This window comes from Scyliorhinus torazame, chromosome 30, assembly GCF_047496885.1.
Source record: "Scyliorhinus torazame isolate Kashiwa2021f chromosome 30, sScyTor2.1, whole genome shotgun sequence".
Taxonomy (NCBI): domain Eukaryota; kingdom Metazoa; phylum Chordata; class Chondrichthyes; order Carcharhiniformes; family Scyliorhinidae; genus Scyliorhinus; species Scyliorhinus torazame.
In genome coordinates, this window is record NC_092736.1 from 25,035,548 (window position 1) to 25,061,927 (window position 26,380).

The 26,380-nt window shown below is 45.4% G+C and overlaps 1 protein-coding gene across 1 annotated transcript in view; it reads left to right on the forward strand.

The window, feature by feature from the left end:
- The window catches only part of LOC140404453 (fibrillin-1-like), a 716,712-nt gene that overhangs the window by 283,009 nt on the left and 407,323 nt on the right, over positions 1-26,380 (forward strand). Inside the window, exons 9-14 of the mRNA XM_072493009.1 lie at positions 3,565-3,717; positions 16,337-16,588; positions 16,687-16,824; positions 17,157-17,276; positions 23,523-23,648; positions 24,784-24,906. Of these exons, the coding sequence (XP_072349110.1) occupies positions 3,565-3,717; positions 16,337-16,588; positions 16,687-16,824; positions 17,157-17,276; positions 23,523-23,648; positions 24,784-24,906 (912 nt within the window). The remainder of the gene's footprint in view (positions 1-3,564; positions 3,718-16,336; positions 16,589-16,686; positions 16,825-17,156; positions 17,277-23,522; positions 23,649-24,783; positions 24,907-26,380) is intronic.

Sequence of the window (26,380 nt, forward strand, 5' to 3'; positions counted from 1 at the left end):
TCACCCCAGTCCAACGCCGGCATCTCCACATCATTATTAATTTCAGTGTGAATTAAGGAACCCCTACATGTCCTGTGATACTGAGGAAAAGGCTGTTTCTTGCAAATTGTTCCTACACTGCCATATATTTTCTGTACGAATTCTTACAACACCAGGTTAAAGTCCAACAGGTTTGTTTCAAACACTAGCTTTCGGAGCACTGCTCCTTCCTCAGGTGAATGAAGAGGTATGTTCCAGAAACATATATATAGACAAATTCAAAGATGCAAGACAATGCTTAGAATGCGAGCATTTGCAGTTAATTAAATGTTTACATATCCAGAGATAGGGGTAACCCCAGGTTGAAGAGGTGTGAATTGTCTCAAGCCAGGACAGTTGGTAGAATTTTGCAAGCCCAGGCCAGATGGTGGGGGGTGAATGTAATGCGCCATGAATCCCAGGTCCCGGTTGAGGCCGCACTCATGTGTGCGGAACTTGGCTATAAGTTTCTGCTCGGCGATTCTGCGTTGTCGCGCGTCTTGAAGGCCGCCTTGGAGAACGCTTACCCGGAGATCAGAGGCTGAATGCCCTTGACTGCTGAAGTGTTCCCCAACTTGAAGGGAACATTCCTGCCTGGTGATTGTCGCGCGATGTCCGTTCATTCATTGTCGCAGCGTCTGCATGATCTCACCAATGTACCACGCTTCGGGACATCCTTTCCTGCAGAGTATGAGGTAGACAACGTTGGCCGAGTCACATGAGTATGTACCGCGTACCTGGTGGGTAGTGTTCTCACGTATAATGGGGGTATCCATGTCGATGATCTGGCATGTCTTGCAGAGATTGCCATGGCAGGGTTGTGTGGTGTCGTGGTCGCTGTTCTGAAGGCTGGGTTGTTTGCTGCAAACAATGGTTTGTTTGAGGTTGCACGGTTGTTTGAAGGCAAGTAGTGGGGGTGTGGGGATGACCTTGGCAAGATGTTCATCTTCATCGATGTCGTGTTGAAGGCTGCAAAGAAGATGTCGTAGTTTCTCCGCTCCAGGAAAGTACTGGATGACGAAGGGTACTCTGTCGGTTGTGTCCCGTGTTTGTCTTCTGAGGAGGTCGGTGCGGTTTTTCGCTGTGGCGCGTTGGAACTGTCGATCGATGAGTCGAGCGCCACATCCCGTTCGTACGAGGGCATCTTTCAGCGTCTGTAGATGTCTGTTACGGTCCTCCTCGTCTGAGCAGGTCCTGTGTGTACGGAGGGCTTGTCCATAGGGGATGGCTTCTTTAATGTGTTTAGGGTGGAAGCTGGAGCATCGTGAGGTTATCCGATGGTTATGGTAGCGCAAGTGAATATCTAAATACATTTTAAATGTTACAAGAGTTTCTGGCTAAACCACCCTTTCAGGCAGTGAGTTCCAGACTCCCACCAACCTCTGGGAGAAAAACATTCTCCTTAACTTCCCTCTTAGCCTTCTACCTCTTGCCTTAAATCTATGGCCCCTGGTTATTGACACCTCTGCTAATGGAAAAAGTGCCTTCCTATCCACTTTGCTTAATTATATTATTAATTCATTTATGCTGCTTTTTCATATATTATATTAACTTTACCATCAATTTGTGTATTATTTTAAACCTTTGGGATAGAACAGAACTTACCACTTACCAGAAGATACGATCAGCTATTCAATCATGGCTGATATTTTTTTCATCCCCGTTCTCCTGCCTCTCCCCATAACCCTTGACCTCCTTATTAATCAAGAACCTATCTATCTCTGTCTTAAAATACTCAACTGATCTGGCCTCCACAGCCTTCTGCGGCAAAGAGTTCTACAGATTCACCACCCTCTGAAGAAATTCCTCTTCATCTCTGTTTTCATAGAATTTACAGTGCAGAAGGAGGCCATTCGGCCCATCGAGTCTGCACCGGCTCTTGGAAAGAGCACCCTACCCAAGGTCAACACCGCCACCCTATCCCCATAACCCAGTAACCCCACCCAACACTAAGGACAATTTTGGACACTAAGGGCAATTTATCATGGCCAATCCACCTAACCCGCACATCTTTGGACTGTGGGAGGAAACCGGAGCACCCGGAAGAAACCCACGCACACACGGGGAGGATGTGCAGACTCCGCACAGACAGTGACCCAAGCCAGAATCGAACCTGGGACCCTGGAGCTGTGAAGCAATTGTGCTATCCACAAGGCTACCGTGCTGCCCCAAAGTTTTAAAGGATCGTGCCTTCAGTCTGAGATTGTGTCCTCTTGTTCTAGTTTTTCCTACTGGTGGAAACATCATCTCCACATCCACTCTATCCAGACCTCGCAGTAACCTAGATGATTTGACTTTTTATAGCTGTTGTATTATGCTTTGAATAAAAATAGACAACTGATACTGTTTGTTGCCATGATTGGTTAATAGCAGATTCTCAAAATACAAATCCATTAAATATGGGGCGGGATTCTCCACTCCCGCGCCGGTTGGGAGAATCGCTTGGGTCGCCGAATTTTCCCCCGACGCCGGTCCGACGCCCTCCCAAGCGGCGATTCTCCCAAGCAGCGAGAACGGCCCTGCCGAGTTTCCCGCAGCGCAGACCGGAGAATCGCCCGAGACACCCAAAATGGCGATTATCCGGCACCCCTGCTATTCTCAGGCCCGGATGGGCCGAGCGGGCAGGCCAAAACGGTGGGGTCCCCCCGGCGCTGTCCACACCTGGTCGCTGCCGGCGGGAACAGCGCGGGAACGCAGGGGGGACGGCCTGCGGGGGGGAGGGGGGATCCCGCACCGGGGGGGGGGCCTCAAATGGGGTCTGGCCCACGATCGGTGCCCACCGATCGTCGGGCCGTCCTCTCTGAAGGAGGACCTCCTTTCTTCCGCAGCATCGCAAGATCCGTCTGACATCTTCTTGCGGGGCGGACTCTGAGAGGACGGCAACCACGCATGCGCGGGTTGGCGCCGGCCAACACGCGCATGTGCGGGTGACGCCAGTTTTGCGGCGCCGGCCGCGTCATGTATGCGGAGCCGCCTTTACATGGCGACAAGGCCTGGCGCGTGTAAATGACGCGGCCCCGCTCCTAGCCCATTATCGGGCCCTGAATCGGTCGGGATAGGGGCCGTTTCGCGCCGTCGTGAACCTCGACAGCGTGGGCACTTCGGCGCGGGAGCGGAGAATCCCGCCCATGCTTTTTTTTCTTTTTTAAAATAAATTTAGAGTACCCAATTCATTTTTTCCAATTAAGGGGCAATTTATGTGGCCAATCCACTTAGCCTGCACATTCTTTTTTGGGGTTGTGGGGGCGAAACCCAAGCAAACACGGGGAGAATGTGCAAACTCCACACGGACAGTGACCCAGAGCCAGGATCGAACCTGGGACCTCGGCGCCGTGAGGCCGCAGTGCTAACCCACTGTGCCACCGTGCTGCCCCTAAAATATGCTTTCTCTGCAGTAAAAGAATACAAGTTGCAAATTGGAAAAATTTACAGTGGCCTACTTAATGCTAATTGTGTAATGTTATGAACATGTATTTAAATATAGCAAATTTCTTAGTGGATTTGCGTTACTTGCATCAACCAATAACTGAATTTCCTTTTCAACAGATGGACGTACTGGAATTTGTTATTCCAGTCTGGTTAATGGTCGTTGTGCTAATGAACTTCCAAGACCGTACACTAAATTACAGTGCTGTTGCGACAGTGGTCGATGTTGGACAGCTGGTATGATTCCAGAGATGTGTCCAATGCGTGGAACTGGTATGTCTTGTCTGTGTTTTTTTTTAAGTTGTGGCTGTAATTTTTAAAAGATGTGTACATATTTCACTGCCCACCGCAGCTGTCCTCAGATTTTCTTTCTGTACTATGTAAGACAAAATAACCTCGTATAATTGGGGGATTTGCTGTGGGATTCATCAAGTGGAAGTTTGTTTCATTGGTTGGTCTTTGTATTGGCTCCATCTTCAAATGGGATGTTTAATTCCATAGCAGAATTCAGTTGTTGAAGAGGACCAATGAAATTCAAAAATTACAGAAGGCTGAATTTTAAATTTTGATCCTCCTTTTGGAAGCCCTGCTAGAACTACTGAATTAGTTATTTGTAATACTGCTCATGTTTTGAGATCACATTTTAGAGATGTGTACAAAATTATGATGGGTATAGATAGGAAGAAACCTTTCCCCTTAGTAGAGGGGTCAACAACCGGGGGCATAGATTTAAGGTAAGGGGCAGGTGATTGGGGGATTTGAGGAAATACTTTTTCACCCAGAGGGTGGTGGGAATCTGGAACTCACTACCTGCGGCAGAGGCGGCTACCCTCACAACATTTAAGAAGCATTTAGGTGCGCACTTGAAACACCATAGCAGACAAGGCTATGGATCAAGTGTTGGAAAATGGGATTAGAATAGATAGGTTTTTGATGGCCTGCACAGACATGATGGGCCAAAGGACCTCTTTCTTTGCTGTAATATTTTAGGATTCTATTGTTACATCTTTTAAAACTAAAGGAATTTTTCAGGACCAAATTTTTTTAAGTTGCTCCGCTCCACTTTTAGCTTTTCAAAAATGGCACCTTGCATTTAATCTCGCGATGATTATTATAGTGTTCCTGCATTTGTAGATTAAATCTTGTAGTTATCAGCATAGCCAGTTACTACCTTTGGCAGTGTGCCTGACAGTGCCACCCGGGCACTTTGGCAGTGCCTGGGTGGTGGTGCCAGGCTGGCAGTGCCAAGGTGCCCGGGTTACAGAGGGAGAGCCACGGGGCCACCCTGCCCTGTCTCCAACCACCAAGGGGTCGCTACTGGCTTGGGAAACTCCTTGGGTGCCGTTAAGCCTGGTCCACATTTGTGTGGACCAGTAGTAAATAGCGTCCGGTTCAAACCTCTTGGGGAGGCTGTTAGTTTCCAGGTTACAGGAGAATCAGAAAGCTCATTTAAATATGTTAATTTGGATCTTGCCCAGCGCGAGTGAGATCCAGATCTCAACATCTCGCAAGGTTCGGATGAATCTCGCAAGACATCTCAAGTTGTGAATCTCACGAGAGGCCTCTTGCGGGGTTCACCGGCCTCAACATGTCACCAAGTCGGGTGTGACAAGGCTGGTAAATTGCGCCCTTTGTCCCTTGGTTTGAAACATCGTAACCAGGGGAAACGTCTTTTCTTGTCTAAACTCCAGGGAACAAAGACCCAGTCTATTTAATCGTTCCTCATTGGACAGTTCCTCCATTCCAGGAATTAATTTAGTGAACCATCATTACACTCCATCCATAGCTTCCTTGGGGAGCTGTGCTGAGCAGGAGAAATTCAGAGAGCAGCCTGGGAAGGTAACTGATATAAAAACTGAGACCTTCACTGTGGGAGCTATGCTCAACAGGAAGGTAAGTGAATCTCTGAGTGTTCAGATTGGGGGGAAAAGAAATTGGCTAATAGGGAAGCTGTGCTAAATTTTAAAATCTGTTTAAATTACCGTTTATATATAAATTGCTTTCATACTGAGGTAATAAGGAGAAATGTAAAGAAAAAAGTTTTTTTTAAATTAAAAAAACAAATTAGGAACGAATGAAATAAAATAGAGATGGAGGGTCTAGTGATGTATTGTTCCAGCATGATGTGGAAGCTGGAGGACCCCATTGTGGTTCCCAGTTACCACATCTGTAGTAAGTGTTGATATCTTAAGGAACTCCGGCTCAGAGTTGATGAATTGGATTCTGAACTTTGGACGCTGCCACACATCAGGGAAGGGGAGTGGTACCTGTACACTGTGTTTCAGCAGGCAGTCACACCCGTGAGGTTAAATACCTTGAATTCGGTCAGTGCTCAGGGACAGGACGGTGTGGCTGCTTGTGGGGCAGGTAGAGGGATCCAGGAGGTAGAGTTTAAGGGGCCTCAGCCCTTGACCTTGTCCAACATGTTCGAGATTCTTTCTCCCTGTGTGGACGGGTACGGGGACTGCAGGGAGGATGAGCAAACTGACCACTGTTTGCTCATCCTACCTATTTTTATGCCAAAGGCATTTTTTATGTGGGTTAATGCGGTGATCTCTGGGTTTGTGTGGGCGGGTAAAACCCCGCGAGTAAGGAAAGTGCGGCTGGAGCGGAGCCGAAGGTGGGGGAGGGTTGGCGCTGCCGAGCATTAGGAACTATCACTGGGAGGCAAATATAGCCATGATTAGGAAGTGGGTGTGGGAGCGGATAGAGGCAGCCTCATGTAATGGCACAAGTTTGGGGGCTTTGGTAACGACTCCTCTGCCGTTCTCGCCGGCCCGGTACTCCACAAGCCAGGTGGTAGTGGCGGCCGTGAAAGTTTGGGGGCAGTGGCGGAAGCATATAGGAGTGGAAGGAGCTTCGGCGTGGGCTCCAATTTGTGGTAATCACTGGTTTGTGCCGGGGAGGTTTTGGAGGTGGCAGAGAGCAGGTATTGATAGGCTGGGGGATCTGTTTATTGATGGGAGCTTTCCCTGTTTGGAGGATCTGGAAAATGATTTTGAATTGCTGGGAGGGATTAGGTTTTGTTATCTGCAGGTGAGGGATTCTGTGCGAAGGCAGGTATAGACTTTTCCGCTTCTACCGCCATCGGGGATACAGGACAAGGTAGTTTCTAGAATGGGAGTGGGGGAGGGAAAGGTATCTGAAATCTATAAAGAGCTTATGGAGTGGGAGGAAACCCAGATAGGTGAGCTAAAGCGTAAATAGGAAGATGAGTTGGGAAAGGAGTTAAAGGCCGGTCTGTGGGAGGATGCCCTGAGTAGAGTCAACACGTCCTCATCATCAGCTTGATACAATTCAAGGTGGTTCACCGGGCACACATGACGGTGGCCCAGATGAGCAGGTTTTTTGTGGTGGAGGACAGGTGTGTGAGGTGTGCAGGAGGGCCCGCAAATCATGTCCACATGTTTTGGGCATGTCCGAAGCTTCGGGGATTTTGGCAGGGATTTGCGGATGTCATGTCCACGGTGCTAAAAATAAGGGTGCTGCTGAATCCAGAAGTGGCGATGTTTGGAGTGTCGGAACAACGAGAATCCAGGGGGCGAGAGAGGCTGACGTTTTGGCCTTTGCCTCCTTGGTAGCCCGGAGATGGATCTTACTAGCGAGGAGGGACTCGGAGCCCCCGAAATCGGGGGTATGGGTTAGCGACATGGCAGGATTTCTTAGGCTTGAGAAAATTAAGTTCTGAGAGGATCAATGTTAGGGTTTGTTCTGGGGTGGCTGCCGTTTATCGAATTCTTCAGGAAAAACTAAACTGTTAACAGATTCAGTAAGGGGATTAAGGGGGGCAGTGGGAGTGAGGTTAGTTTAGTTTAGTTTAGGTGGGAACAGTGAGACGAGATGGAGGGGGGGGTGCTACGCACTGAATTATGTTTGCATTTGTATTTGTATCTTTTGTTGTTATAAAACCATAAATGCCTTAATAAAATGTTTGTCAAAAAAAAGGCTCAGGCGAGGTTAGTAAAGTTTTCAGAACACGTAATAGAACAGAAAGTATAGAATGTGGCAGGAACCTAACTTCAGGCAGAGCAAAAATGGTGACAAATATGAGAAGGGAGGTGGTCAATGCAGGACTGAGGGTGTTGTACCTAAATGCACGCTGTGTACGGAACAGGTAAATGAGCTTGTTGCGCACATTGAAATTGGCCGGTACATTGTTGTGGGCATCACAGAGACATGGCTGCAATGGGATCAGGGCTGGGATCTAAATATCCAACGATATGTGTCTTATCGAAAGGACAGACAGATGGACAAAGGGGACGGGGTTACATTGTTAATAAGGAATTAAATTAAATTGATAGCAGGAGCGATATAGGATCAGAAGGCATAGAATCTCTGTGGGTAGAATTGAGGAATCGTAAAGGTAAAAAGACCCTGATGGGAGATATGGACAGGCACCCTAGCAAAATAAATCAGGAGATGGAAAAAACATATATGAAAGGCAATATTACAATAATTATGGGGGACTTCAAAATGCAGGTGGACTGGGAAAATCAGGTTGGTAGTGGATCCCGAGAAAATGAATTTGTGCAATTTGAGATGGGTTTTTGGAGCAGCTTGTGACAGAACCCACTAGGGATCAGGCAATTCTGGATTTGGTGATGTGTAATGAGGCAGACTTGATTAGGGAACTTAAGGTGAAGGAACCCTTTGGGGGCAGTGATCACAATATATTAGAATTTACCTTGCAGTTTGAAAGAGAGAAAATCAGATGTGACGGTGTTGCAATTAAATAAAGGTAACTACAAAGACATGAGGGAGGAGCTGGCCAGAGTTGATTGGAAGGGGAGCCTAGCAGGGAAGACAGTGAAACAGCAATGGCATGAGTTTTTGGGGGTTATTCGGGAGGCACAACAGAGATTCATTCCAAGGAGGAGGAAACCTGCTAAGAGGAGGATGAGGCATCCATGACTGACAAGGACAGCATAAAAGCAAAAGAAAAAGCATACAAGGTGGCGAGGATTAGTGGGAATCCAGGGGATTGGGAAGGCTTTAAAAATGAGCAGACAGTTAAAAAAGCCATAAGGGGGGAGAAGATGAAATATGAGTGTAAGCTAGCTAGTAATATAAAAGAAGACAGGAAGAGGTTTTTTTTTCAATATATAAAAGGTAAAAGAGTTGCAAGAATAGGCATTGTGCTAAGGGAAAATGAGGCTGGAGAAGTAGTAATTATGAACAAAGAACTGGCAGAGGAACTGAATAGTTACTTTGCATCAGTCTCCACAGTGAAAGACACCAGTGGGATACCAGAACTCCAGGAGAATCAGGGGGCAGAGGTGAGTGAGAAGGTTCTACAAGGTTCTTGTTTGTCTTTCGTGCTCTCCCGATCTTTGTGCCAGGGGCCTTTTTTTGGAGGGTGGCCGCGGTCGTTTTGGGCTTTGTGTGGGCGGGTAGGTGCCGAGGGAGGGGGGGGCCTGCTGCAGAGGCAGCGGCAGCAGTAGGGGGGGGGTTGGCGTTGCCGAACTTGCTTTATTATTATTGGGCGGCAAATGTGGACAAGGTGCGGCGGTGGTGGGAAGGAGAAGGGCTGGAGTAGGTTTGGATGCAGGAGGAATCTTGTAAGGCTTCAAGTTTGAAGGCTATAGTGATGGCAGCGTTGCCAATGGCTCTGAGTAGGTATTCAGCGCGCCCAGTGGTGCAGTCCACGGTGAAGATATGGAATCAGTTGAGGAGGCATTTTAGGATGGAAGTGATGTCGGTGCTAACGCCGCTGTGCGAGAAGCATGGGATTGAGCCCGAGGGGGGATGGACAGTGTATACAGGAGGTGGAGAGACGTGGGGCTGGTCAAGGTGAGGGATCTGTATTTGGAGGAAGGGTTCGCCAGTTAAGGGAGAGGGTTGAGCTGCCGAGGGGGAGTGAGTTCAGGTATCTGCAGGTTAGGGACTTTGCGCGAAAGGTCTGGAGGGGTTCCCTAGGTTGCCGGGATACACCCTGCTGGAGCGACTGCTGCTTCTGGATGTGGAAGGGGAGGGAAGAAAGTGGATATATACCAGTGGCTGGGGGAGCAGGTAGGCGAGCGGGTGGTGAGGATCAAGGAGAAATGAGAAGCGGAGTTGGGAGGGGGAGATCAATTGGGGAGTGTGGAATGAGGCACTGCAAAGGGTAAACGAGACCTCCTCTAGTGCAAGGATGAGCCTGATACAGTTTAAGGTGATGCATAGGGTGCATATGACTCAGGCGAAAATGAGTGGGTTCTTCCAGGGGTTAGCAGATGAGTGTGAGAGGTGTGGGGGGGACCAGCGAATTCCACACACATGTTTTGGGGTTGCAAAAAATTGGGAAGATTCTGGGTGGGAACATTCGTGGTCTTAGCCAGGATAGTGGAGGAGGAGGTGGACCGGGACCCTTTGGTAGCGATATTTGGGGTTTCAGAGAAGCCGGAGCTCATGGAGAGGAGGAAGGTTGATGTCATGGCCTTCGCCTCTCTGAATTTTGCACAACGGCGAGTTTTGCTGGAGTGGCGGTCGGCATTACCACCGGGGGTAAAGGCTTCGTTGGGTGATCTGTACGACTTCCTGCGGTTAGAGAAGATAAAGTATGAATGAAGGGGCTCTGCAAGGGGGTTTGAGAAAAGGTGTGGGATGTCTGTGACCGTGTTTGAGGAGCTGTCCGTCGCGGAGGGGGGCGAAAAAGGGGTAAAATCTGTTCAAACTGTATAGTTGATTGCTGGGAAGTATGTTTCCTGGGGTGTTTATTTGCTGTAACCTGTTTTGATACATGTTTGTAATGAAATACATTTATAAAGGAGAAAGTTCTGGGGTAACTGAAAGGTCTGAAGGTGGATAAATTACCTGGACCAGATGGACTACACCCCAGGGTTCTAAAGGACATCGTGGAGGCATTGGTGGTGATTTTACAGTATTCACTGGAGGCAGGGAGGGTCCCAGAGGACTGGAAGATATAACACCGCTGTTTAAGAAGGGAGGGAGGCAGAAGATGGGAGATTATAGGCTGGTTAGCCTGACTTCGGTTGTTGGTAAGATTTTAGAGTCCATTATTAAAGTTGAGATTGCGGAGTACTTAGAAATGATAAAATAGGACTGAGTCAGCACGGCCTCGTCAAGGGGAGGTCATGTCTGAAAAATCTGTTTGAGTTCTTTTGAGGTGGTAAGAAGGAAGTTAGACAAAGGGGAACCAGTGGACGTGATTTATTTAGATTTCCAGAAGACCTTTGCCATATATGAAACGAAAGAGAAAATGCTGGAAATGTTGACAAAGAGTCATCGGACTCGAAACATTAGCTCTTTTCTCTCCCTACAGATGCTGCCAGACTTGCTGAGATTTTCCAACATTTTCTCTTTCGTTTCAGATTCCAGCATCTGCAGTAATTTGCTTTTTGCCATATATGAGGCTGTTAAATAAGTTAAGAGCCTATGGTGCTGAGGATAAGATGCTGGCATGGATAGAGGATTGGATGACTGGCAAAAGGCAGAGAGTGGGGTTAAAGGGGTCTTTTTCAGGATGGCAGCTGATGACTAGTAGTAAGCCTCAGGGGTCGGTGTTGGGACTACAACTTTTCATAATGGACAGCACGGTAGCATAGTGGTTAGCACAGTTGCTCCAGGGTCTCAGGTTCGATTCCCAGCTTGGCTCCCTGTCTGTGCGGGTCTGCACGTTCTCCCCGTGTTTCCTCCGGGTGCTCCGGTTTCCTCCCACAGTCCAAAGATGTGCAGGTTAGGTGGATTGGCTCTGCTAAATTGCCCTTTGTGTCCAAAAATAATGTTAAGTGGGGTTACGGGGATAGGGTGAAGGTGTGGGGATAGGGTGGAGGTATGGGCTTAGGTAGGGTGCTCTTTCCAAGGGCCGGTGCAGACTTGATGGCCGAATGGCCTCCTTCTGCACTGTAAATTCTACCATTCTATGAAAATATCCATTAACAATCTGGAAGAAGGAACTGAGGGCACTGTTGCCAAGTTTGCAGATGTTACAAAGATATGCAGAGGTAGTATTGAGGAAGTGGGGGACTGCAGAAGGACTTGGACAGGCTGGGAGAGTGGCAAAGAAGTGGCAGATGGAATAAAATATGGAAAAGTGTGAGGTTATGCCCTTTGGTAGGGAGAATGGAGGCATAGATTATTTTCTAAATGGGCAAAGGCTTAAGAAATCAGAAGCACCAAGGGACTTAGGAGTCCTTGTTCAAGATTCTCTTCAGGTTAACGTGCAGGTTTAGTCAGCAGTTAGGAAGGCAAATGCAATGTTAGCATTCATGCCGAGAGGGCGAGAATTCAAGAGCAGGGATGTACTTCTGAGGCTGTATGAGGCTTTAGTCAGACCCCATTTGGAGTATTGTGAGCAGTTTTGGGCCCCGTATCTAAGGAAGGATGTGTTGGCCTTTGAAAGGAACCAGAGGAGGTTCACAAGAATGATCCCTAGAATCAAGAGCTTGTCATATGAGGAGTGGTTGAGGACTCTGGGTCTGTACTCGTTGGAATTCAGAAGGCTGAGGGGGGGATCTTATTGAAACTTACATGATACTGCGAGTCCTGGATAGAGTGACGTGGAGAGAATGTTTCCACTAGGAGGAAAAACTAGAATCCAGCTCTTAATCCATACCAGTATATTCCCCTAATTCTTTGTGCTCTCATTTGTTTACTAACCTCTTGCGTGGGACCAAATCAAAAGCTTTCTGAAATTCTACATTTACCATATCCACCGATTCCCCTTTTTCTGTTCTGCTCATTCGATCCTGAAAAACTCCCAACAGATTTGTTAAACAAAGTTTCCATTTCATAAATCCATTATAACTCTGCCCAACCCTATCAATATTTTGTAAGGGCAGAATTCTCCCATTTTAAGTGCAGTGGCAGGCAGTCTTGGTGGCACCTAGCCCATCAACCATAATAGCGGAATCCCACGCCAGAGTTTGCACTTGGAGGCTTGTAAATTATCCACAAGCGAGTTCAATTCCAGCTGGCAGCTGATTTATCCGCCAGCCCTCAGCTGATGGGTTTGAAGGTCCTGGCGCCATATTTAAATACCAGTCTAGCACATTCATAGAATTTACAGTGCAGAATGGGGTCATTCGGCCCATCGGGTCTACACCGGCCCCTGAAAGAGCATCCTATCTAAGCCCACACGCCCAGCCTATCCCCGCAACCCAACAACCCCATCTAACGTTTGGACACTACGGAGCAATTTAGCGTGACCAATCCACCTAACCCGCACATCTTTGGACTGTGGGAGGAAACCGGAGCACCCGGAGGAAACCCACGCACACACTGGGAGGACGTGCAGACTCCACACAGACAGTGACTCAAGCCGGGAATCGAACCAGAGTCCCTAGCACTGTGAAACAACAATGCTAACCATTGTGCTATCATTCTCTACAGCCTACCTTCATTCACCAGGCCATGCAGGATATCAGTGACCCATAAGAAAAAGTCTAGCAGCCTGAAAGGAAAGTTCAATCCTTGATTCAATCACTCTCCACCCAAACCTGAGAGGCACCCATACCCCACTTAGACATCTACATGCCGCACCTGGTGTCTTCGTGCATCCCCTTTCAATAAATGTTGTTGTATCGATTTGATCTGCTTGGAACTCTTCATGCAGCCTTGTCAGGATGCAGATTCCCTCCCCTCGGTCTTCCCTCTTCCTTCCTTCTATTATTCATTCTCTTCATCCACTTCCTGGCCCCTCTTCATGCCATTGTGACACCTCCCCCTCCATACCTCTCCTTGCACAACCCTCCTTCCACATTGCACCCCTTGTCTTTGTTCCGACACACACCCCTCAGCCTCATCTCGCACACCACTCTCAGGTGAATTTTAGACCTTTGTTGTGGTGGCAGCATCAGTCCCGCCACACTGTCCTGTCAAGATAAACGCTGTTGTATGATACCAGGGGTAGGAGGCCGCTATAGCCCCCAACCCCAGGCACAGTAATGGGTGACACAGGAGGGTGCATGGGTTCAGCAGCACAAAGATTGACTCGACATGGAGATTGAGGAAGGAACCAGCATTCCCTGGCACAATGATGTACAGCACGTCAGGAGCAGCGCAACATTATGGCAGCAACTTGTTGCACTTAACCCAAAATCTGTGGCGAACTGAGGACCTCCTTGTGCATGTCACTCATTGGCAATCAGGTTTGACACCAACATAATTTCCCACTAGCGTGACGCAAGATTGAAAGGCTTGACTGGATGGCAGCGGCCACTTGTTTTAATGAGCATTCATGAGATCCAAATGGCATTTGCACATATACAGTGCACATAAGGCAAAGGCATTTCTCCAAACATCTGTGAAGCATCTTCAAATGTTTTTCTATGTTGAAGGTTCTGTTGTGATATTGTATGCATGTACCTTTAAGAAGCCACATAGTGACATCATTATGACATCACCACTTCTGAAGCTGGAGGCTGTGCATGATGTGTGCTGTCATTTGTGAATCATGTAACCTCCAAACCATATGACCTCTGATGTTATTTCTTTGTGAATTTGGATTCGGGTAGAAGTCATTTTTACCACCATATTGAACAACCGCTAACACAGGTCATTGTAATCTAAAATTGCTATTAACATTAATGGATGAATATATAATTATGTTTGAATGGCATTTTTGTATTCAACAGTGTCAAAATCTGTTCTCGGACCTCTGCTCTTTGTGATTTTTATAAATGACTTGGATGTGGAAGTGGAAGGGTGGGTTAGTAAGTATGCGATGACACGAATGTTGGTGGAGTTGTAGATAGTGTTGAGGGCTGTTGCAGGTTACAAAACAACATTGACAGGATGCAGAGCTGGGCTGAGATGTGGCAGATGGAGTTCAACCTAGATAAATGTGAAGTGATTCATTTTGGAAGGTTGAATTTGAATGCTGAATACAGGGTTAAAGACGGTGCGCGATTCTCCTCGCTTGTGCATAATGGCTCCACAGGGGGCCAGCAGGGCGCTGGAGCGTTTCACGCCGCTCCAGTCTCCCTTCCCGGCGCCAAATGGGCGCCGCGCCAACCCAGGCATGCGCAGTTGGGTCGTGCCAGCCTGCGCATGCGCAGTTGGGCCGCGCCAACCTGCAAATGCGCGGGGGAGACTTCCTCAGCGCGCCGGCCCCGATGCAACATGGCGTGGGGGTTCAGGGGCCGGCTGCGTAATAAAATCGGGCCGGGGCTGGAGAGGCTGTCCCGCCGATCGGTGGGCCCCGATCGCAGGTCAGACCCCATCGGAGGCCCCCCCGGTGAAGGAGTGCTTTTCCCCGCCCCACAGGCCGCCCCCCGACCCTACGCACAGAGTTCCCGCTGGCTGCGAGCAGGTATGAAATGCGCCGGCGGGACTCTGGCGCTTCCGCGCGGCCGCTCGGCCAATCAAGGCCGGAGAATCGGTGGCCCGGCCGCGGACAGTGGCCCGCGACCGGCGGCGCGCCAAATGCGCCGGCGCAAATGGCACCGATTCTCCGCTCCTTGGAGAATCGGCTGCCGGCGCCGCGGTAAAAAATGGTGCGAACGGCGATTCTCCTATGCGGCGCGGCATGGGAGAATCGTGCCCAGGATTCTTGGAAGCGTGGAGGAACAGAGGGATCTTGGGGTCCACGTACATAGATCCCTCAAATTTGCCACCCAGGTTGATACGGTTGTTAAGAAGACATATGGTGTGTTGGCTTTCATTATCAGGGGGATTGAGTTTAAGAGCTGCGAGGTTTTGCTGCAGCTTTATAAAACCCTGATTACACCACGCTTGCAATATTGTGTCCAGTTCTGGTCGCCTCATTATATGAAGGATGTGGATGCTTTGGAGAGAGTACAGAGGAGATTTACCAGGATGCTGACTGGACTGGAGGGCATATTTTATGAAGAAAGGTTGAGGGACTTGGGCTTTTCTCACTGGAGCGAAGAAGGAAGAGAGATGACTCGATAGAGGTGTACAAGGTGATGAGAGGAATGGATAGAGTGGATAGCCAGAGACTTTTCCCCAGGGCGGAAATGGCTGTCATGAGGGGAGATAATTTTAAGGTGATTGGAGGAAGGTACAGAGGAGATGTCAGAGGTAGATTCTTTACACAGAGAGTGGTGGGTGTGTGGAATGCACTGCCAGCGGATGTGGGGAAGTCAGAGGCATTAGGAACATTTAAGCAACTCTTGGACAGGCACATAGACAGCAGTAAATTGAAGGGGTGCAGGTTATGTTGATCTTAAATTAGGATAAATGGTCGGCACAACATCGTGGGCCGAAGGGCCTGTACTGTGCTGTGCTGTATTGCTCTACGTTCTAAAATGGCATATCATTTTAATGCTGTTGAATACTAAAATGTCATACAAATATAATTTTTTAGATACATAACAGACAAAGGATATACAAGCATATTAATTAGTGTGTTCATGTAGCAATAGAGTATTTAAGAATAATATCCTCTTAATTTATAATTAAAAGGTACAGCCTCCATGTTAGATGCTCACTGTTGCCTGTGATCTCCACTGCAGATATTCACTACTGTCTGTGACTCTATCAGTAAGAGCATGTATACCTTATGAACAGTCATTTGGTCAAGTAATCAGCCCATGGGACTATTAGGACCCTGGCTAGATCAAGGCCTGGGCAGAACTAATTAATTCAAGGAATGTGGGCTTAGTTGGCTATGCCAGCATTTATTGCCCTTAAGATGGCGGTGATGAGCTGCCTCTTGAACCACTGCAGTCCATATGGTTCTTGCTACTAATAAACTCTTGTAATTGTGTTCAGACAGAACCCTTGTCTTTCTCAATATCTTGCTTAGCACAGAGGCAGATCCCCTGAGGTCTACATCAATATCCTCAACACATGTGGTGGCATATTTGTATGTTAACTAAAAATGAAGAGACCATCAGGTCACTACAAAGTCCAATAATTTGAGGGTTTTTTTGCTTTATTTGGGTTTCATTTAAATATAATGACCATAACTATATCTGTGCTCTTCCAGATGAATATCTTAAATTGTGCATTGATGTTTCTTGGACTGATGGTGGACCAGGACCCAGGCCTGATCTTAGACCAGGACCCAGGCCTGATCTTAGACCAGGACCCAGGCCTGATCTTAGACCAGGACCCAGGCCGGATGTTGGACCAGGACCCAGGCCTGATGTTGGACCAGGACCCAGGCCTGATGTTGGACCAGGACCCAGGCCTGATGGACCTAGACCCAGGCCTGATGAACGTTGGCCGGGTGGACTTCGTAAGATGGACTTACCCTTATTATCATTCGCAATATTTGTTTAAATGTTTGTTATCTATCTCTACTTAATTATGAATTCTTCACCATTTCTTTGCCAGGACCATTAAATGTAACTGATTACTGCCAGCTTTATGGAAACCTCTGCTTTCATGGACGTTGCATTCCACTTCCTGGGCCTAGTTATCGCTGCGAGTGTTATATGGGTTATAAACTTGATGGAAGAGAAGAATGTGTTGGTATGAATGAAACCACTGTGTTGCAGTATGTTATGTTGATCCCATTGTGATGTCGGGGTGGATTTATTATTCCCAATATGATGATGGAGTGTGTTTACGTTAAAAGCAGTATAATATCAGTGTTTCAGTCATAGTTGGGATTTTAATTGTTTCTTTTTTGATTGTAAACCAAAATCTCCAAATTAGTTACAAGTTAAAGAAAGTAGCTGTACATAATTGTGTGCTGTGTATTGTTACAATTTAGAATGTTCTCGTCTCTGAACAGCCATTTTAGTATCTAAACATTAATGTATTTCTGTATAATTGTGATTTTTTTTTTTCCCCTTATACAGATGTGGATGAATGTCTAAGCAACCCCTGTATGCATGGAAAATGTGAGAACACACAAGGCTCTTACTTTTGCCGTTGTCATCCTGGTTTTCAGAGCACCTCTACTAAAATTACTTGTGTGGGTATGTTATTGTTCTATAAACATCAGTACTCCATTTTGCTTTTTTATGTTGGAACAATGGTTCAATTTTGAAACAAGTTCTTGCTTATCAATACTTTATTAAGGTGCCCATTATTACATAGAATTTACAACACACGAACAGGTCCACTGGCCTCTCCTGGTGCTTATGCTCCAGTCAAGCTGTCTCCCATCCTACTTCATCCAACACCATCTGCATATCCTTCTATTCCTTTCTTCCTCATTTATCTAGCTTCCCCTTAAACGCATTTGTACCATTCACCTCACCTACTCCATGTGGTAGCAAGTTCTAAATTCTAATTGTGATATGAAATTTGTCTCAAATTATTTTTTACATTTATTCTGGGCCAGCTTATTTATATGATTTCTAGTTTAGGACTATTCCACAAATAGAAATATGGCTACAAAAATCCTATTAAACCCCTTCGGAATTAGGTCACACCTCAGCCTTTTCTTTTGCCTTCTACTTTCTCGAGGAAAGACGAGTCCAGCCTGTTCATTCTTTCCAGATAGTTATAACTGCTCAATTCTGTTATCATTCTGTTCATTAATATCCTCAATCGATCTTCAACCCTGATTTAGAAAACTCGGCCTGCGATTTATATCATAATTTAACTGTGTTCAGAACATGATTTGATTGTGGTGTTACTATTAACTATTAGCATGGTGTTGCTATCAACATTGTATGATTTCATTATCTACTATTACATGATATCTAATTCTGAGAAAATCACTTCAAACAATGAAGGTGAAGAGCATAAAGGATTGCTTTGAGTGAGGATTTCTGGTAGATCAGTAGGCTGGTTTTTGGAGTGCAAAGTTATTTTTGAATCACCTTTAGTGTTTTGGAAGAAATTACAATTTGGGGGATAAAGGTAAGAGAGTGCATGATACATTCTAGGTTTTACAAAGGTATTTAACCTTGTCCCACATAAAAGCTCCCAGCTTAAATTTCAGAACCATAGGTAGGACTGCACTGAATTGAATCTAGAAATGGTTAGTTGACAGAAAGCAAATATTAATGAATAGACAAACCTCCATTTTGAATTTTTGTTGATTAAGTGATACAGATTTGATGTGTCTATTTATAAAACATTGAAATAACAGCACAAAAGTAGACCATTCTGCTCATCAGACTTACCCTGGGTCTTTGAAAGCGAATGCATGCTTAATTCCATATCCCTGTTTTGTACCCATCTGTAAAGATCCTCATCCTTAAACACCTGCCCAAATCCCATTTAAAACTAGTTATAAAAACAACTTTTACCAGCTTTTCAAGTGGAGAATTCCAGATCCCGACAATTCTGACATTTCTCGTCATGTCCCCTCTCGATCTTTTGCTAATGATTTGAATCTATGACCTTCAGTTAATAACATAACAATAGAAGCTCTTACCGAAACTTCTTATCTTGAAAATCTCTATTAGGTCGCCTCTTCGACTTCTTTTTTGCAAGAAGAACACTCCTGTTGCCCAGTTGTGGCCTGTACATAAGAAACAGGACAAATCCAACCCAACCAATTACCTCCCTATCAGTCTACTCTTCATCAGCAGCAAAGTGAAGGAAGGAGTCATCAACAGTGCTATCAAGCGGCACTTACTCAACAATAACCTGCTCAGGGATGCTCAGTTTAGGTTCTGCCAGGGTCACGCAGCTCCATTACAGCTTTGGTTCAAACATAGACAAAAGAGCTGAATGCCAGAGGTGAGGGTGACTGCCCTTGGCATCAAGGCAGCATTTGACCAAGTATGGCATCAAGGAGTCCTAGCTAAACTGGAGTCCGTGGATATCAGGGGGAAAACTCTCTGCTGGTTGGAGTCATACCTGGCACAAAGGAAAAGGTTGTGGTGGTTGGAGGTCAAACATCTCTACTCCAGGACATCACTGCAGGAGTTCCGTAGGGTAGTGTCCGAGGCCCAGCCATCTTCAGCTGCTTCATCAATGACCTCCCTTCCATCATAAGGTCAGAAGTGAGGATGTTTGCAGATGACTGCACAATGTTCAGCACCATTCATGACTCCTCAGATAATGAAGCAGTCTTATGTCCATATGCAGCAAGACCTGGACAATATCTAGGCTTGGGCTGACAAGTGGCAAGTTACATTTGCACCAAACAAGTGCCAGGCAATGACCATCTCCTACAAGAGAAGATCTAACCACCGACCCTTGACATTCAATGGCAATACCATCGCTGAATCCCCCACAATCAACAATGGTGGTTACCATTGATCAGAAACTGAACTGGGCTAGTCACATTAATACTGTGGCCACCAGGACAGGTCAGAACTAGGAATCCTACAGTGAGTAACTCACCTGACCCCTCAAAGCCTGTCCACCATCTACAAGGCACAAGTCAGGAGTGTAATGGAATACTCTCCACTTGCCTGGATGAGTGCAGCTCCAAGAACACTCAAGAAGCTCGACACCATCCAGGACAAAGCAGCCCACCTGATTGCTCCCCCTTCCACAAACATTTAAACCCTCCACCATTGACAAACAGTGGACAATCTGCAAGATGCACTGCAGTAATTCACCAAGGTTCCTTGGACAACATCTTCCAAACCCACGATCCCCACCATCTAGAAGGACAAGAGCAGCAGATACCTGGGAATCCCACCACCTGGAAGTTTCCCTCTAAGTCACTCACCACCCTGACTTGGAAATACATCGCCGTTCCGTCACTGTCGCTGGGGCAACATCAAGGAACTCCCTCCCTAACGGCACTGTGGGTGTACCTACAACTCAAGGACTGCAGCGGTTCAAGAAAGCAGCTCACCACCACCTTCTGAAGGGCAACTAGGGATGGACAATAAATGCTGCTCTAACCAGCGGTGCCCACATCCCGTAAAAGAATTAGAAAACTACAGAAAAAGCTTTTCCAGCCTCTCCTCATGCCTTATAACATCATGGTAAACCTCTTCTGTACTCTTTCTAAGACTTTAATTTCCTGAGCTGCGGTCCCCAGAATTGTCCATAATGCTCTAGCTGAGACCTAACCAATGATTTATTAATTTCTGGTATGATCCATAAAATAAGCCATAGAATCTCTACAGTGCAGAATGAGGCCATTCGGCCCATCGAGTTTGTGCCGATCCTGAGAAAGAGCACTCTACCTAGGCCCACACGCTGCTGTATCCCCAAAACCCCACACACTGATCATGACCAGTCCACCTAACCTGCATATCTTTGGACTGTGGGAGGAAACCCAGGAACCTGGAGGAAATTCATGCAGACACGAGGAGAATGTGCAAACTCCGCACAATCACCCAAGGCCAGAATTGAACTATGTCCCTGGCATTGTGAGGCAGCAGTGCTAACCATTGTGCCATCGTGCCATCAAACCATGTTGATGAACTCGCCATCAGTGACATCTGAAAATGCAATGTCCCCCCCATTTCCACATGTATGCTGGTGACGCCCAGGTCTACATCATCACCACCTTTCTCAGCCCCCCCCCCCCCCACACTCCCTCTAATTTGCCAGATTACTTGTTCGACACCTGGATGAACAGAAATTTCTTTCAACTAAATATTGGGAGAAGCTTCCATCCCTCACCACAACCTTGTTCCCTAACTACTGGGTCCTTGCCCGCTCTGTGAACTTACTGAGGCAGTACCATACTATTTGAAACCTCGATGTAGTATTTGATCCCAAGATGAACTTTCAAATACATATTAGTGCCATCACTAAGACTTTCCATTTCCTTGGGATCACCTGACTCCTCCCGGTCACAGCTCATCTGCCACTGAAACTCTCATCCATACATTTGTTATCCCTAACGCTGACTATCATAATAATAATAATCTTTATTAGTGTCACAAGTAGGCTTACATTAACGTTGCAATTAAGTTATTGTGAAAAGCCCCTAGTCGCCACACTGCGGCACCTGTATGGGTACACTGAGGGAGAATTCAGAATGTCCAATTCACCTAACAAGCATGTCTTTCGGGACTTTTTATGAGAGGAAACCGGAGCACTCGGAGGAAACCCATGCGGACACGGAGAGAACGTGCAGACTCTGCACAGACCCAAGCCTGCAATCGAACCCAGGTCCCTGGCGCTGTGAAGCAGTGCTAACCACTATGCTACCGTGCCGCCCATTCCAACTATTCCAATGCACTCCTGGCTGACTACCCATGTTCATTCAGCACTCAATAAACTTGTGTTCATCCAGAACTCTGCTGTCCGTACCCTCAATTGCATCCAGTCTCATATTGGGTGTCCTACATTGGCTCCTGGTTAAGCAGTGACATGATTTTATAATTATCATAATTATTAAACCCCTTTATGCCCTCTCCTTTCTCTATCTCTGCAATCTCCTTCAGACCCATCCGTGCTTCTGCAATTCTGACCTCTTTTGCAATATACTCCCGAAAGCTTTCTACTACTTTATTTCTCTCTTTTTTTCCTTAAAATTGCTTCTGAAACACTTGCCGTTTTGCTACTTCCCTAATAGCTCATTGTGACTGGGTGTCAAATTTTGTTTTATAATGCTCTTGTGAAGCATCTTAAAACATCTTATTATGTTAAAGGTACCATATTAAGATGAGTAACTGTAGCAAACTTTATAATATTACTCACTATACTTGAATTCTCTGCTGTTCATCTGTTTTTATAAATTATTTGAATCAGTTAAGATTACTAATATTTACAGATATCTAAATAGGAGCAGTGCAGAATGGTGAAGACCACTATATGCAAATTTTAACACATTTGGAAGTGCTGAGTATGAGAACTGAAAAGTAGCTTATACATACAGTTTAATGCAGTTAGAGGTAAAATAATTAATTTTTTCAATATAAACGGTAAAGTGGAAACTATAATTGATGGGAACATACTGGCGAAGAGGAAGAGCCTGATCTTGGAATAATGGTGGCATATTGCTGCAACCATCATCCTAGTGCTCACGAGTGGTAAAGTAAATAAATAACAGTAATGTAGAATATAAGACTACGTCTGGACTATTGTGACTAGTTTAACATCCCTCCTTCTGACTTTAAAGGCAATATTTTATTAGTGGTGAGGGTTGAACAGTGGGCTCTGATATTAATGTCCGAGTTAGAATAAATATAAGGAAATACTGCAAATGCTGGAAATCTGAAATAAAAAATGATGGCAAAACTCAACAGGTCTGGCAGCATCTGCGGGGAAAGAAACAGGATTAACATTTTCTGTCAAATTACTTCTTTGGAACTGTTGAGAGGTAGAAATGTGATGGGCTTTACACAATTGAAAGGAGGGAGGAGATGAAACAAAAAGGAAGGTCTGGGATAAATTAGAGGGCAGGCGAGATCAAATAACAAAGATGTCATAGAACAAAAGGCAAAGGAAGTGGTAATCATTGTAGTAAAGAAACAACGCATTGTTCCAGAGTAGGTGTCAATGGCAGAATAAAGAGCAGCCAGAATGTAGAACTGAACTATGATTAGTTATTGACCTAGAAATTCCTTAAGGGTATTTTAATACAGGGAAACAATCCATACCTGAGGATCTCGAAATTGTCTCACAGGACTCACCTGCAAACTATTAATGCCTGTTACGCCCCAAAGGTAGCTCACCCAACAGAAGCATGTGACTTTGAGCCACCTTCCATGCCAGCAGAGTTCTTAGGTGAGTCTTAGAAAGGGGTGTGAGGAGCAGAAGCCAGAGAGAGTACTATTGATTCAAGTCTTCATTGTAGAAGACTTAGAAAATGTCCCAAAGTTGCTTGAAAATTAAGAGGTGAACAAGAAGAACGTCAAACGTGTGGGTTTAGGTAGGGTGCTCTTTCCAAGGACCGGTACAGACTCGATGGGCCAAATGGCCTCTTGCACTGTAAATGTTATGATTCTATGACAGTGACCCAAGCAGGAATCGAACCAGGGACCCTGGCACTGTGAAGCAACAGTGCTAACCACTGTACTACCGGAATGATATAGATAGGTCAATGGGAGAAAGAGTTAAATCATAGGAAGGCTGAATAGAATTATTATTTTTCTGCTCAAAATATTATAATTACATGTAAGCAAATATTTAATAATGGTATCAGATTATGTTTTATTTATAATCATTTAGCAGCGATAGTTAACACACTTTTACATATTTAATTACATAATATTTCTTCACAACCACAGGTGGTCAAAGTGGTTGAAATAACACATAAAACTGGACAATTGCTCAAAATTAACTATTTTAAATCCAATAAAATCATGTTACTTACTTTAAAATGGATGGATTTTATTATTTTTCAGATATTGATGAATGTGTTCAGAATGGTCAGATCTGCAAATATGGTCGTTGTGTGAATACAGAAGGCAGTTTCCAATGTATTTGTAATGCTGGGTTTCAGCTGACACCAGATGGAAAAAATTGCATGGGTATGTAGCATATAAAGATGTAATAAAATCATACAAATATAATATTAAGTACGTTGGTATTAACAAAGAATAGTACAGCACAGAAACAGGTCTTTCGGCCCTCCAAGCCTGCGCCAATCATGATGCCTGTTTAAACTAAAACCTTCTGCACTTCCAGGGCACCTATCCCTATATTCCCATCCTATTCATGTATTTGTCAAGATGCCTCTTAAACGTCACTATTGTATTTGCTTCCACCACCTCCCCCGGCAGCGCGTTCCAGGCACTCACCACCTTCTGTGTAAAATAACTTGCCTCGCACATCTCTGAATGTTGCCCCTCACCCCTTAAACCTATGTCCCCTAGTATTTTACTTTTCCACCCTGGGAAAAATGTTGATTATTTACTCCATCCCTGCCACTCAGAATTTTGTAAGCCTCTATCAGGTCGGTCCTCAACCTCTGCCGGTGCAGTGAAAACAATCTGAGTTTATCCAACCTCTCCTCATAGTTAATCCCCTCCAGACCAGACAACAATTGGTAAACCTCTTCTGTACCCTCTCCAAAGCCTCCACATCCTTCTGGTAGTGTGGCCACCAGATTTATATGCAATGTTCCAAGTGTGGCCTAACTAAGTTTCTGTACAGCTGCAGCGTAACTTGTCAATTTTTATACTCAATGCCCCAACCAATGAAGGTGAGCATGCCATACGCCTTCTTGACTACCTTATCCACCTGCGTTGCTACTTTCAGTGATCTGTGGACCTGTATGCCCAGATCTCTCTGCCTGTCAATATTCTTAAGGGTTCTGCTATTTACTGTATAGTTCCCACCTGTATTAGACCTTCCAAAATGCATTACCCCTCGTTTGTCCGGATTAAACTCCATCTGCCATTTCTCCTTCCAAGTCTCCAACCAATCTATATCCTTTGAACTTTATTTGACTTATATTAATATTTTTTGAGATTTTAAAGCTTGGCTTCAGAGCTATCTTGTAAATTAAGATATTTTGTTTAATTATGTATTTCAAACTTTGTCATAAATTCTGATTGTAGTGTAACATTATTCAATGTTTAAATAAAATATAAATGCTCACAAGATGTTAAGATTAATAAATCATGCAATTTATAATTGTAACCTTTATTACTGCAATTTCAGATCAGGATGAATGCTCCCAGAGAAACATGTGTATGAATGGAATGTGCATCAATGAAGATGGCAGCTTCAAGTGCATCTGTAAACCTGGCTTTGAGTTAGCATCTAATGGACGTGTATGCATTGGTAAGTTTTTAATACAAACTATCTGAATTCTAAGAAGTAATTGTACATAGAATGACTACAGCAGAGAAGGAGACCATTTGGGCCATACTATCTGCCGGTTCTAGAACATAGAGAAGATAGAACATTACAGCGCAGTACAGGCCCTTCGGCCCTCGTTGTTGCGCCGACCTGTGAAACCATCTAAAGCCCATCTACACTATTCCCTTATCGTTCATATGTCTTATCCAATGACCATTTGAATGCCCTTAGTTTTGGTGAGTCCACTACTGTTGCAGGCAGGGCATTCCACGCCCTTACTACTCTCTGAGTAAAGAACCTACCTCTGACATCCATCTTATATCTATCTCCCCTCAATTTAAAGCTATGTCCCCTCGTGCTAGACATCACCATCCGAGGAAAAAGGCTCTCACTGTTCACCTATCCAATCCTCTGATCATCTTGTATGCCTCAATTAAGTCACCTCTTAACCTTCTTCTCTCTAACGAAAACAGCCTCAAGTCCCTCAGCCTTTCCTCATAAGATCTTCCCTCCATACCAGGCAACAGTTCTGTGCAAGAACAACTCAGCTAGCCATTACGGCATTGAAAGAGGCTATACAACCCAGTGAATTCCTACCTGCTTTCTGCTGAAGTATGCAATCAGTACCTTTTCCCTTCTCTTTCCCTAAAGCCCTTCAAGTTTCCTTCAAATGCCCATCCAATTTCCTTTTGAAACAAATCTTCATTTCTGCCTCCACCACTCTTGTAGGTAGCAAGTTCCAGGTCATTACCACATGCTGTGTAAAAAAGTTCTTCCTTATATTCCTTGCGTCTCTTGCCCAAAACCTTAAATCTATATGCTTTAGTCCTTGTACATCAGTGGGAAACCATACTGTTGTACGCCTGTATCAAGCCTCCCCTCGATTGATTTTGGTCCAAGGTTCTTGAACCTAACCTTGTAGCTAAGATCCCTCATCCCTCAAACCTGAAAATCTCCTCTGTGCCTCAAAGACCCTCATATCCTTCCTAAAGTGTGGTGGCCAGAACTGGACATAACAAGAGCTGTATAAAGGTTCAACATAACTCTCCTGCTTTTGTACTCAATTCCTCTAATTTGATATTCAAGATCACCTATGCTTCACTAACTGCTCTTCCAATATGTCCTGCCACCTTTAAAGATCCATGCACACAAACCCCAGGTTCCTCTGAATCTGTGGAGCTGCTTCATGAAATATATATTGCTTCTCCCTACCCTTCTGCCAAGATGCATCATTTCACACTTCTCTGCATTAAATCTCATCTACCATCTGTCTGCCATCTCTGCTAGCCTACCTATGTCCTGTTGCAGTCAATTGCCACCATCCTCATTGTCTGCTCTTACAATCCTTCAAAGACCATTAACATTGTAAGAACAATCCAATCCCCAGTAATATTATCAACAGAACTACACCACAAGATTCCTATTCCATGCGGCTTAATTTTGTTAACCGGCCTTT